General features: G+C 35.9%; 1 protein-coding gene across 2 annotated transcripts in view; it reads left to right on the top strand.

Annotated features, from left to right (window-relative positions):
* The window catches only part of LOC128511281 (E3 ubiquitin-protein ligase RNF123), a 151,891-nt gene extending 139,514 nt beyond the window's left edge, over window positions 1–12,377 (top strand). For both annotated transcript variants that reach the window (XM_053484058.1, XM_053484057.1), the window contains 2 exons: window positions 8,397–8,482; window positions 11,410–12,377. In XM_053484058.1, coding sequence (XP_053340033.1) covers window positions 8,397–8,482; window positions 11,410–11,509 — 186 coding nt within the window. In that variant the 3' untranslated portion in view covers window positions 11,510–12,377. The remainder of the gene's footprint in view (window positions 1–8,396; window positions 8,483–11,409) is intronic.
* Window positions 12,378–14,765: the final 2,388 nt, after the last annotated feature.

Consider the following 14,765-nt stretch of genomic DNA (forward strand, 5'->3'; position numbering starts at 1 on the left):
GCCTCTGAGGAACCCACTGAAGATTGGTCGCCCTGGACCACCAGCAACCCCAGGGGGCATGCCTTAAGGGGGAGCTTTGCCAGCATTTTATTTCTTCCTGCTTCATATATATGAAGTTATACTATAAAATGTAAATTTATAACTTGTCTTAAATAATAATTTTGTGATGAGCTGACGTCCCTTCTGGGGTATATTTGCACCTGGGATAGGCTTTACCTTGAGCAGGATTTAAGGGGATTTTCCTATGATTAGGGTGAGGCTAAGAGAGGAATACTGAGAAGTTATACTGAGAAATAGGTTTTGTTCAGTTTTTTATTGAACAACTGTTTTTTTTTTTTTTTTTTCAGTAATGAAATTATTGGCCAAAAATTTATGGTTTAGCATTTCAGCTATTTAAAATGAGTCTGATGCATCACTGAAGAGAAGGACCACACACACACACACACACACAAAAACAAACAAACAAACAAAAAAACAGCATTTAATAAATAACAACTTTGGGACTTCGATGTCAACGAATTGGGACATTATCCTTGATGCTGTCATTGGGTTTATTTTTGGCTGCCAAGTCCTTTGATTTCTTGGTTGCCTTCTAAACTCTACTTTGTACACTTCAATATCTGTATAGCACACATTCACTTTCATCATTTTCTCTGAGTCACCATATTAATCAAGCGAATCTGCATGACAAATGCATTTTCTTTACTCTGTCTCATCATTTACTATCAATCAGTTTGGCAGATGGTGTCTTATATTTATATTAGGCTTTGCTTGATGGGAATTCACGACCGCACTGCAGAGACTGAGCTGCTGAGATTGATCTTTTCAATGGCCACTTCGTTAGAGCAGAACAGCTTTCAGGGTGTGTGTCACGAGGTCAACCAGAAGTCACAGTGCAATTTTTCCATACTGAGTACACTGAATGGGTGGCCTGCATAAAGCTCTGACCTCAACTCCACACTTGGTTCTGACCTCAACCACACCACTTGGTTGAACTGGAACAACAAGGATGCGTCAAGTCTCCTCGTCCAACATTAGTGCCCGACTGCACTATTCCTCTTGAGGCTTAAAAGACACAAATCCAAAATTGAAATTAAAATTTTATTTGTCACAATACACAATCATACACAGTATGGTATGCAGTGAAATTTTTAAACGATTATCTGTGACCTAAAATAGAAAGATTTGACTACAATTTAAGATATATTTTTAAATAAAATAAAAAATTACAAAAAAGTAACATTTTGTAACATTTAAAAAACTAAATAAGTTACAAAATAAAATTGAAAAGTTATCAAATAAAATAGAATGAAAATGGAAATATTAAAATACGAATAAACAGAATGTAAAAAAAAAATTAAGTTTAAACTATGACATAAAAATAGAAAAGTAAAAAGTATAGAAGTATAAAATATGGTGTGTTTGATTGACAGCAGCAGTATGATTAAAACTTGGTTTATGAAATATGTGTCAGCAGCGTTGTTGTTGTCCATGTCCCAAAGTGCAAGTTAGTCCTCATTTTATGTGCACATGAGCATTGTGCAAAGACGAAACAAACAAGAGGGCAAATCCCCAAAGGCATGCTCCAGAATTTTGTGAAAAGCCTTAGCAAACAATATTGCAGGTGCAAAGGTAGACTAAATCTGGATTGAGATGCATATTCATGCATTATTGTTTGTGTGGATGCAATTCATGGCACAAAGAGATCTCTGATCACTTTTCTTACTGATATTGCTTTCTATAGAGCACACTTTTTTCTCTCTTAAAAAATCCATTTGAACAAAGTTTTTAATTATATTAGGTTACTTCAATTGTAGAAATGTCTGCAAAGTGGTTTGCAGTCTGTTTATGTCACATAGTGTCATGCGGTCTTGGATGCTGGAATTGGAGCATTTTTAAAACAAAATAAGCACCATACTAGGACAGCATCTATATCAGTGCGTCCTTATTGGTACTGTATGTGACAGTAAAATTAGACTTTTTTCTTTTCTTACTTATTTCTAAATGACACAGTGTATAAAGTTATTTTACAAATATAAATTGTGAATGTGAGCTTGGTCAAGGTTGCCGCGACTAAAATGCATTTTAAATGTACCTTTCTTCTATAACCTTGACACAAGATCCCCCTCTGCACACTTGGAGAAAGCAAGCGAAGAGAGAAAGAATGTGAAGGAGATTTAGAATGGACTTGTATTTCCCTCCACCCTGAGCCAACCACCAAATAGAAACTCTATCAGTCCCTGTGGAAGCCATTTGACTTTGAGACGAGAAGGACACATAGAGTTGATACGAGCACAAATAGCTCTAGTCAGTTCAGAGTATAAAAAAGAAAAGTTAGCACGCAATTGATCACCTTGCTGACTTTGGCAATAGTGCAACCTGAGATGAATACACTTCCAAAGAAGCAATTTTCTCAGTATTGAAGTGCAAAGTCCTCATTAACCATTGTATATTCGTCTTTGCTTTTCTTTTTTTTTTTTCTTTTTTATTAACTCAGCGGGGCGTGCTGGGGGAGACAATACACAATGCTAAATTGAATTTCTCTTTCGTTTTATGTAGAACAAATCTGTCAATGCATTTTACAAACAAGATGAAAAAAACTAACAAGCCTAGGAATTAAGAGGATTACACCTTTTGTAGTTTATATTCTGTAAAATCAATTTCAGCACTCTTTTTGGGAAAGTAAGTTTATTTAATGTAGGTTAGGAGTGGTACATGATCAGCACAGGACCAGATTTACAGATCATCACCTGTTTGCTGATTTATTGCCACACAGATTTGAATATCTTTTTAAAGATATTGTAAAATTATATTACAATGGGTATAGAAAATAATTACCACCTTTAAAAAAAAATCACATTTTATTGCTATGCAGCTGGAAATAAAGACAGAAACAGTTTTTGTTTTATCCAGCTGTATTTACTTAGTGTAACCTTTAAACAGCAAAATGTGAGATAAAAAAAAGTCAGAAAAAAACAAAACAAAAAAAATCTGAATCTCTCATTGAAAATGATCAGCCCCCTCCTAAAAATTACTCCTAAGCTAATCAAGCTTTTTCAATGACGCAAAAAAGCCATTTGACTTTCAATTGTGATCAGCTGTGGTCATTTTGATGTATAAAAGCTTTTGCCAGTGCGACTAAAGCAAACAATCAGCTGTGGGTAGCAAGGCACCATCAAAAGATCTCAGGGAAGTTGTGGACCAGACACAAATCAGGAGATGGATACAAAAAATGCAAAGGCTTTATCACTGCTTTATTATGAAGTGAAAGGTATTTGGTACAACACAGACTCTCCCTGTATTAGGATGTCGCTCCTGGATGAACTGGGTAAAAAAGGAAACTGGTCAGAGAGGCTACCAAGAGGCCTACAGCAACTCTGAAGCAGTTGCAGTATTTTTTGACAGTGGTTATTGTGTGCATGTGCCAACAATATCACAAATTATCCATAAATATGGCTTGTATCAAATTCAGCAATGTAATATAATTTTTGTCTCATCTGACTACCTGCATTTTTTAAAAACTTAGTTGTGACTGCATGTGGCCTTTCATGAGAAGTGGCTTTTTTTATAGTCACGACTAAGCTTTCAAAAATGTAGGTAGTCAAAAAAAAAAATGTATTAATTGCCCACAACCAAACAATATGTCTGGTGGAAATCAAATAGAGTTTATCATCCAAATAACATCATTCCTACAGTAAAGCATGAAGGTGGTTATAATCTGTTATGGGGGTATTTCTCTGCAGCAATGACTGGAGCACTTGTCAGGATAGAAGGATATTTGGATGGGTCAAGATATTATCAAATTCCTAAAGTAAATCTACTGCTTTCTTCCAGAAATTTGTTAACGTGAGGGTTTACCTTCCAACATGACAATTACACAAAGCACACAGTAAATCTGACCACAGTGGTTGAAGGACTGGTTGAAAGTGTATCCTAATCAGAGTCCAGACTTTAACCCCATTTAAAATCTATAGAATGACTAAAGTCAATCTACAGTTCACAAATAATCACTATGAAATGTAAATCAGTTCTTCAGTTTTAAGTAGGCAAATATTGCAGTGGCTTCTAGTATCTTTTACTTGGCTGTTAGAAGTTGGTAAATACAGCTGGATAAAATATGGGGTGATGATTTTCTATATTCACTTTAAAGTGAATGAGATTAGTTTTGCGACTTGCTAGTTATGTCTTACCTTCTGACTATATTCATTAACGTAACTACTAGCCACAACCCTGAAATGAAACCACACCTTTAAAAGCTTTTTGCAGGGGCCAAGGACTAAAGGACAGATTAAAATGCTTCTTCCTTCCTGTTCTTTCACTTTTATCGTTGTTGAAGCTCACTTAACCTCAGCCAGACTATCATTTACGTTACTACTCTTAACGTTTAAGCTTTCAATAATATGACGTTCAAAACTTAGTGCAGCAACACGACCAGCAAAAGCACTTGGCATTTCCTAAATGTGCAATCTATCATTTTTAGAGCAGACTGCTTCCTGTAGGGAATTTTAAGTTGTGATAAAACTATTGACAAGACTTCTACTTCTCTCAGACTGTGATTAAAGAAAATACCACTGGGCATAAAAGAACACAGTAACTAGCTATTTCGAATTAGGAGGTAAATGTGTAGATTAGAATATTAGAAATATTTTCAATTTATATATAAACTCCATTGTCTCACACTATAATACAGTTTTTTTTTTGTGCTGCCAAAGCTGACACATTATCATTCTATAACTATCATCGAACTATAAGCGCATTGACATAATCAGCAACTGATGCTTCTCTGTTTCTAAATACAGTGCAGGATCTGCATAATCCTGGCCTCTCCCACAGTATAAGAGAGGGATAAAAAAGTGTAACAACTGGTGGTAGGATTATACTTAAGGGCTGTTTCCTGCCAGTGAAAATGATCATGATAAATGATAATAATGAATAAGGATGACTCAAAATTCTATAGCATACCTTTAAATGATCAGCTAGACAGTGGGGAAAAAAAACTTTGTATTCCAACTGGACAAGGACCCCAAACAACACTAAAGATGGTTGTGGAATGGATAAAGCAGGGTAAAATTTAAGTCGTGCTTAAAAGTCAGAAAACTACCAATTTTGCCAAAAAAAAAGATTCTCCAAATATTTACCAAAAGGGCCATTACACCACCACCACCACTACCAGTCTGAACCGTTAATGCATGCAGGGTGGATCCGTGCTTTCATGTTGTTGACGCCAAATTCTGACACTACAATCCGAATGTCACAGCAGAAACCGAGACTCATTAAACCAGGCAACATTTTTCCATTCTTCTATTTTCCAATTTTTATGGGCCCATGTGAATTGTACCCTCGGTTCTTAGCTGACAGGAGTGGCACCCGATGTGGTCTTCTGCTACTGTAGCCCAACTGCTTTAAGATTCAACGATGCTCTACGGCATACCTTGGTTGTAACAAGATGTTATTTGAGTTATTGTTGTCTTTCTATCAACTCAAACCAGTCCGGCCATTCTCCACTGACCTCTAGCATCAGCAAGTCATTTTCGCCCAGAGAACTGCTGCTTGCTGGATATTTTTCTCTTTTTAAGACAGTTGTATGTAAATCCTAGAGATGGTTGTCTGAAAATCCCAGCATATCAGCAGTCCTGAAAATACACAGAACAGACTGTCTGGCACCCCAAACCATGCCACGTTCAAAGTCACTTAAGTTACCTTTTGTCCCCATTCTGAAGCTACAGTAGGTTTAAACTTCAACAGATTGTCTTGACCATGTCTATTTATAATCTGTGCTCCAAATTACAGGGTGTTTCTTTTATTAAAGATGTATGTTACACAATCATTCTGCCCCACTAAGAGACCAGTTCAAAGAAATAATAGAAAAAGACCATATGTTCATGATGTGCATGTAATTTTTGATCATAGCAGAATTTTAAAAATAATTTAGTAAAAGTTTTAGTTTATGCTACATAGTTTTGGACAACTGTAACACAACATATCATTTTATTTTAGCTATTTCCAGGGAGGAAAACTAGTAATATTTAACAAAAATCAACATACCTTTAACCATATGAATACATAGATAATATTTTTTTTCGGGGCCAGAAAAATGGAAATGGGTCACACTGTCTTTAGGGTACTTATGAAATCATGCCATTATTATAGTCATGAACTATATTACGAACTCCATCTTTAGTACAGTATTTATGCAAAAGTCTGCTTAACAACCATATCTTGAACAGCACAGATTTTATGAGTTATTTTACAATATCATGAGTATAGTGTTATATAATGAACTCAAAAGAAAAGCACACCAGCTGCTGTGAGCATCCCACTCCACCTTGATGCAGTGTAGGCTTTAGATCTCCTTAGAGAATCAGAGGATCTTTACCTGCTCGAGGCGACATAAGCTGTCCTGACCCTCTGTCCTTTTCTACACCATTTCACTATTCATATTCTCAAACATTTCATTTCACCCATCCATCAAAAAACGAAAATAGAGCCTTGTTGGTTGGGTTGGTGTGCTGAAGATCTTTGACTGTGATGAGATTTTTAAGTACTTTCTTTTGTCCTTTTATTACAGAACAGCTATTGATAGCTTCAATAACAAATCCAGTGGGTTCTTTATGTCATTGTCAATAAACCCTATTCTGTAAAGCAAATGCTGTATAAGCTGTAAGTGGCATTTTTAAGCAGTGGGATGCTGGTTTTATCTCATACCACAGCACCGATAAATTCTCAATACTGATGGTGATCAGTTTTTTTTTTTAGTCTGTACACTAGTGCCAGCTTCAAAGGTTTATGATAGTGCACTTGTCCTAATTGGTTATTGGGTCTTATGCAGGAGCTTGTATGGTGAGTTCTCTAGGCAAATAGATTTTTTTTTAAAGTGTGTAATTGTTGATATATTGATGTTTTCTGTGAGGCAATCTTCTTTGGAAGGTGGCTGTTCTTTGCAGAAGTAAAGGTGTAATACTGTATACTGTAGGTTTTCTATGGAAAAGTCTTAAAGGAGAAGGACATTCTTTACCATCTCAAGCATAGGGTATTTAAACAATATCACATAAAAGGGGGTGCTATTGTACCGAAAATGAGCATGGCTGTGATGCAGCCATTGGGATGAGCGTGCCATGCTAATGTTCAGTACAACAGCAACACCTTAAGTGAGATATTGCTTTTATACAACCAATCTACACCACTTATCATGAAAAGATTATAATCTGCTTGTTATTTAGCTCTCCCAACACGTATCTTTCCATGCTTGCTGAAGCTAACTAACCGCGACAGGCAGAGCTCGCAACAGACAGTTATGTAATTACTGTCAGCAATTACTGAAAATCGTTTTAAATTTAAATTATTGAAATTATTACAATTGCTATGTAGCCAAAATGTAAGGAAAATTAAGCATATAGGTGTTGGATAGTCCTGTTTTTTTTTCTTCCTGTATTTGTCTATACTGTACATATTTCACTTTAGAAAGCCTCAGCTAACTAATATTTCCAGGGAAAAATCCCAAATAGAGTAAAATAGAAAACTAGTTCACTATGTAGAATGTATAAGCTTTTGTTCTGTACACCAAGTAGTGCCCTTGTTCAAGGGTTTAGGATTATTAGAACACATGTGAAGCAGATTTGTACATATAATTAAACACCCCAGTGCTATTTTACTCTATACCAGCACTCATGGAATGTCTTTCAACCAATCGGATTACTTGGTCAGTACAAACTGTTGTATATATATCTTATCTTATTAACTTCAAAAATATATAATAATAGAAAATGTAATTTTGCAAATGTATATAACACAAGTAAACTGTGATCTGATATGATATGTCGTTTGATTATTTTCTAAAACAAATTATCATTGTAATTTTTGTGATGCAAGAGATATAATTTTTTTTTTGCATTTGGGCTGTTCTTTTTTCTTTTATTCTTTTTTCCACCCCAATCTCATTGCCCCTCTGATAGCATGACCTGGAATGTTTTATTCTTCTCAGCTGCTATAGTTAATCTATACATAATGATATGGAGAGGCAGCAGTGTTAATGCTGAGGATCGATTAAAAGCACAGGACTATAATCTGGAACAACGTTAATGGTAGAGAGTGATGATCCATCCAGGTCGTAGTTAATGCCTATGCTAATGGTCACCTGTGTGCTCTTAAAACAATGGTGCAGACTGTTTGAATATGTTTAGCCTTTATCTGCATTATGAGTCGTAAGTAATACTTTTGCCAGGAATGCTAATATGCGGTGAACAGTAAATTAAACCTAGATGAGAACCGTTATAATGATCTATGATTTGCATAATTTTAAGTGGCCCAGGCTAGCATTTATCTATGGCAATATTAGCATTTTTAATTCAAGTACACCTTGCACATCTGATTTTCGTCTCTTTCCCCCCTCTTCGCAGCCCACCAGTGAAGACGACCTGTGTCCCATCTGCTATGCACACTCCATATCTGCCGTCTTCAAGCCCTGCTCTCATAAATCCTGCAAGTGAGTTATCAATCACTTCTGACATTAGTTTTTTTGTTTATTCATTCATGTATTTATTTATTTATTTATTTACTTACTTACTTACTTACTTACTTACATAAGCCAGTTGCTGGCTCTGATTGATCTAGGTTTATCCGAATCCATTTAAGAGATTAACATAATTAACACTAAGTAGCCAAATGCCTCCTTTGCAGTTGCTCACTATTTAAGAGCCTGGCAGGGTTTGGCAGCTGGATTTATACAGTCTGGTAGTCAATGTGCACTTCAGCTCAATATTTCAGTCTTGTTAAGGCATATAATATACTTTTTTATGATTTTTTCATATTTTTTGTCATTTCCTATAAATCTTGTTGTGGTCAGCTTTTTAAAAAAAGTATGAAAATTAATAAGAAGTATAAGAGAAAAAAATCCAAAATTTTTAGCATATTTTTCCGTAGTTGACATTAAGTGAAATTTAGGTTTCATACAGTAGGTACTCCTTCATTATAAGTAACATGGTAGAATAGTGTATATTAAGATACACCGATTAGCCACAGCATTAACACCACCACCACCACTACCAGGTAAATTGAATAACAATGATCAATTCTATACCAGTAAATGGCATGCTAAGGTGAAAGGATCAAGGGCACTCAAGGTTAATTTTTGACTCCAAAGGCCAGCCCATCTGATTTGATTCTACAGAAAAGCCATTGTAGCAAAAACTACTGAAAAATGTTTATGCTGTCTGAGTAAAGGTATCAGAACACAGTGCGTCACAGCCTAGTCTCTATAAAGCTTGGCCGGCAAAGAGAGTGTTGATCTAGACTCCAGTTTTCACAGATCTCAATCAGCCTGAGCATCCATGGAATGTGCTAGACAAACCTTGAGTCCAATCCATGGATGCCCCTCCACCCAACTCACAGCACCCAAAGTATCCGTCACTAGTGTCCCAGATCCAGACATCACATCACACTCAAAAAGGCCTGGTGGAGCCACGCCCTGAGGAGCCAAAGCTTTTCCACAAAATTGGGCAGAATTATTTGCATTCTAATGCTATTGTATGGCTGATCAGTGTATGTTCATTGTCATTACCTGCGTCCGGAGCCCTAAGCACTACTTCAGCCAGGAATTATATGCTAAATGGTCCAGATGTAGAATCTAGGTATAATATTGTATATACAGTAATATGTATAAATAGGTATAATATGGTCTAGATGACAGTGTCTTCATTATTGTTATAGCTCATGACCCTAAAAATACACTGCTTGGGAATAAAACAGTGCTGTTTGGGTTTAAATGAGCAAATGCTTTAGAGCCTTCAGTTGGATAATAACAGTTCTGCAGTGATTATTATTTTTGGCTGCCAACAATTTTTTAACCGTAACAGAGCTGTGAGTAACTCATTTGTTAAATATGCATGTCAGAAGATGTATCCCTTTGCCATGGGGAAAAAGGTTAATATGTTTTGAAAGGGTCTAATCATTGGACTGCTTCAAGAAACAACCACAAAAAAAAAAAAAAAAAAGCTAAGGAGACTGAAGAAAAATGCACGATATGACGAAAAATGCATCTCATGATTAGAGATCACTAAAAGGCTTGGTAAAGTTGCATCATAACAAAATGGACAGCTATTTTTAATAGTAAAATAATAAAATTTAATAGTGAATTTCCACATACAATGTTATGAGAACTTTTAAAATTGGGACTAAACAGCTGTGTGGCCATAATGATGAGCATGTCACGATAAGAAGTGACAGAAGACAAAAGATGTGGATTAAGTCAATATTCACATTTACATTTAGGCACTTGGCAGACACTCTTATCCAGAGCGATTTACAGAAGTAAGGTTTCCTTCATTTGGATAGATTCTTACACTAAGTTAGATTACTAATTAACAATAAGATTTAAGTTAATTAGGGTATTTATTTGTATAGATAGTGTGGGAGCAGCTTCATAGAAATCTCCATAACTTATCAAAAATGTGAGTTCCGTCACATTGTAAAATATTCATTCCTATGTGTGAGCCTCACGTCCATTAGGTTTAGATAATTTTCTTGCTTTTATTCTTTACATGATTCATGCTGGTTGTTCCCATGCTTGGTGTTGCTACAGTATAATAAGCTATATTTTGGTGAAGAAGCTCTGGAGAAGCATGATGTAAAATATGCACATTTACAAACATGTACATGTACAAGAAACTTTTAAGCCTTCATTTACAGTCATCAATAAATGAAAGTGAAATGATGCTTTTCCAACTTCATGGCTTTCCAAACTGACCATAAAAATAGCAACTAAATGTAAACACACCACAAAATAAGTGTCAGATAATTCCTAAATTGCTTTCATCTACTGTACATATATCTGCTGGTCTCCTTTGGTGGTTGTGGTTTCGATTTAAATGGCTTTGACTGTGAGTCATCCTTGCGTCTAATATTTCAACTAAATGTGTTTGGCAGTCTGAGATGAAATTCATTGAGCAACAGTTGCAATGTATATTTACTAAAAAGAATAAGTACATTGAATCTCATAGCCACAAATATAAGGTTGCAGGAACAGCCAAATCACAGCATCATTATAATAACCATCATTTTCCTCCCATATTCTCTCTAGGGGCACATAACTTTAAAGTAGTGTCACTTTTTAATGTCCCATATTTAATAAAGTAGCAGAGGCAGCAAAAGTGTCAAAATGGATTAATCTGTTGTGGCCTTGCTTTAATTGATCCAAGATTTTATTCTATTTGTACGGTAGTAGCTACAGTACACCCTGACATTCTCAGCAAGGTGTGCGTTGTAAAACGCTGCCAGAGCATGACTCAGCACACTTGAATATAACGACCAGTTGTCACTGATAACCTGCTTGTCTTCTCTCTCTCTCTCTTTTTTTTCCTCTCTCTCTCTTTCTCTCCATCCCTCCCTCCTTCTTCCTTTTTTTTCCAATTTCAGAGCCTGCATCAATCAACATTTGATGAATAATAAGGACTGTTTCTTCTGCAAGGCCACGATCACTGGAGTGGAAGATTACAGCAAACCTGCTGGCTCTTAGCATGCCTTTTAGATGCGCGCGCTCACACACACACACACACACACACACACACACACACACACACACACACACACACACACACACACACATACAAGCATGCATGAACATATATATTTATATATATATATATATATATATATGCACACTGAAAATCAGCATACCTTACCTCTCCAAAGACTGTTCATAAACACAAACTAATACGTACATGCTGGAAAACTAAACAGAACAGTAACACAATCAGCATATCATTTATTAACACCGGACTGTGACTTTAAGACACAGCACACTCACCATGGCACTTTTTCAGCTCGTGCCAGCTGGTAGAGGTCTGGCTCTTAATCATAAAGCATGGCCGGCTGACAGAGGGGTGAATGGTGAGAGACATTTTATAATCTGCTTCATCCTTTCCCCCCCCCCTTCGGTCACCACTGGCAACCGCATTACGTCCGCGTCCATAGGCCATAGATATTGATCAGGACCAATGCAGGTGCTCGCCAGCGTCGCTCACAAGATCACTCTCTGATCTCGATAACATTTTTATATTGGAAAACTGACAGCCATATTTAAGGTGGCATTCATTTCCATGACAGGTTCTAGGAAAAAAGATGTGTCCATGGTTGACCAGATTATAACAGCTTTATTAACCTTTTTGTTAAGCATTAAATGAATACTTAGATGTTTTTAATAGCTCAATTTCGGTTCACTATATCTGTAGCATGTGTTGATTATAATGGACGGTAATTTCTGCACAATTTTAGGTACTGAGAAAAAAAAATAAAACTTAACTTGAATGCCAGACATAATGAAATTTTATCAGTGAATGATGAAAAATATTAATACGAGGGATGTTTGGGTCAAACCAAGACTTTTGATATTAATTTATCAATATAATTCCCTGCTACAGTAATGCACTTATTCTAGTGTTTCACTAATGCTTGAATACCATCAAGGTAGAAAGTTTTCTCAGTAAACCAACGCTAAATAGGACTGCTTGTCTTATGTCTGAAATGCTGGCCTCCCAGAAACCCCTTTAACAGCCCACGCATGTGGAAATGGCTTGGAATGTGGTTAGGACTATACAGGGATGTGGCAATAACTCCCAGCTAAGTTCTTGTATTGTACAAATGGTGTTTGTAAATGATTGTGTGTCCACTTCCAACAGACAGATGTGTCACTTCTGCAAGGTGACAAGTTATCTGTTGATTTTTCAAGAATCAGGTATTTCACTTGCTGAAGGTTCAAGGGAACACCTGCAGTGGGCTCCAAGCCACCTCGGCCAAATTGTCCTTCATACTTTCATTTTTCTCTTTAAAACGTTTGCACCATTCAAATGTTTTACTTCGGGTAAGAGTACAGCATTATCACATCCTAAGTGTTCTGTAAATATTAATACGTTTTATGCCTTCCTTCATGAGGAGTCCTGAATTGATTTGAACACCCCTTGTATATGGCATAACTTTAAAACTAACCCTTAAACACTCCTGATAAAGATTTTAAAATGTGACTTAAAGAAATTCATATTAATCTTTGAATTTTATTAAAAATTTATATTTGCTTCATTCACATTTGGGAATAACACATCTTAAATCTTTGGGATGGAGAGCATACATGGTAAGTTCCTCTGATTGAATACACCTCCTACTAAAATATATATTTTATATTTAAAAAAGAATTGCCCTTAGACTGTTATTCTCAGTAGTTTTTAAGAAAGCTGGTACTTCGTTATTTTCTCAGTACAAGGAAATGTGTTAAAGTTGATGTTCCTGGTAATGACGCACACTAGAGATATTGCAACTTGCAATTTGGTCGGACTATTCCTTTGATCAGATATGCTGTATAGACAGAACTGTAATTTCAGGTTTTATGTATGACAATATATACAGTATACAGTACATAAAATAGGTTGGACTCACTAGGTTTGTGATAACACCTTTAGGACAATTCAGGTCATTTGAACGTCTGAGCTACACAGTATTCTCATCTGTTTTTCATGCCCACAGTCAATCCCTTTGCAGTGTCTCATTAATGATATATTGTAAATTACAATTTTTCCCTAATTGATCACTGGTTAATGATTTTATGCTTGAATATAGACCTTGATCTCTCTGAATTTAAACATCTATTGCTATTTAGGGTTTCCCATAAACACACTTGTAATTACACATATACTGTATGAAAATGCGTATACTCTCCTTCGAATACAACCCACCAACTAGCCATTTATTTTTTACCAGCTTCCCTTACTGGAGATTAGGGCAGTGAATTAAAACAACAACATTTATTTCAAGCTAATAAACGTATACTTGGCATTTATACGGGTACATAAAGAGATGATCATTACTTTCCAGATGTTCCTCACTGCAGAACGACAAATCTAGTGTGTGAAACCAGATCCCATCCATCTCTATTTATCTATAATTTTGCACTTTTTTGGAGACTGATCAACTAATCAGTTACCAGCAGACAGACTCATCCACGGAATATCCGATTGCTATTATCCAACTAGAATCAGAATCTTTAAGGTTGCAATCTGACTGCCTCTCCCTACTACTATACGTTTTACAAGTACTTTCATAAACCAGTTTTCTCATAGAAATCACAGACTTTTAAAGATTGTCATGGCAATGCATGTCCTTATTTACTTAATTAAAAAGAAAGGCAAAGTATTTCATATTTAAATGATATTTGGTTTGTTTATAGAAGGTGATACTAAGTGGTAAAGAGCAGCAGACTTTTGTGCTTATGAACAGCGAACTTGATTCTAGTTTCTAGCTAAATTAACTTTCTGACAAACCTATTTTAATCTCCAATCTAATCTAATTTTAATCAAACTAAAATTTGAACTTGGCACTATTTTAAGATGAGTAGCTTTTCTAATGTTAGACATCCAGACAACCACCAAATTTAACTAGAAAGTGAACTTGTTCGATGCAGAAAGGCCCCACCCCACAACCCAGAGCAGCCAATTGACCTACTTTCAATGTTCTAGTGCCACACACCCCCAGAGGTCTTGTGGATCCCAAATCCTCCGTCTGTTAATGGCTTGTTATGTGTCAGAGGACCGTCAGTTGATTAAGTACTATGACTGTAACAAATATTTCCTTTTTTAATGTAAGAAATTTCGGATAGAATTAGGAGTCATTGTCAACTGATTAAGACATTTCGCCTAAATTGATTTGAACCAGTGTCGTATGTCAAGGGTGGTGTAGTGTAATTATTAGTTAAGCATCTCTGGGATTTGATCCTTATCCAAATA

This window comes from Clarias gariepinus, chromosome 23, assembly GCF_024256425.1.
Source record: "Clarias gariepinus isolate MV-2021 ecotype Netherlands chromosome 23, CGAR_prim_01v2, whole genome shotgun sequence".
Taxonomy (NCBI): domain Eukaryota; kingdom Metazoa; phylum Chordata; class Actinopteri; order Siluriformes; family Clariidae; genus Clarias; species Clarias gariepinus.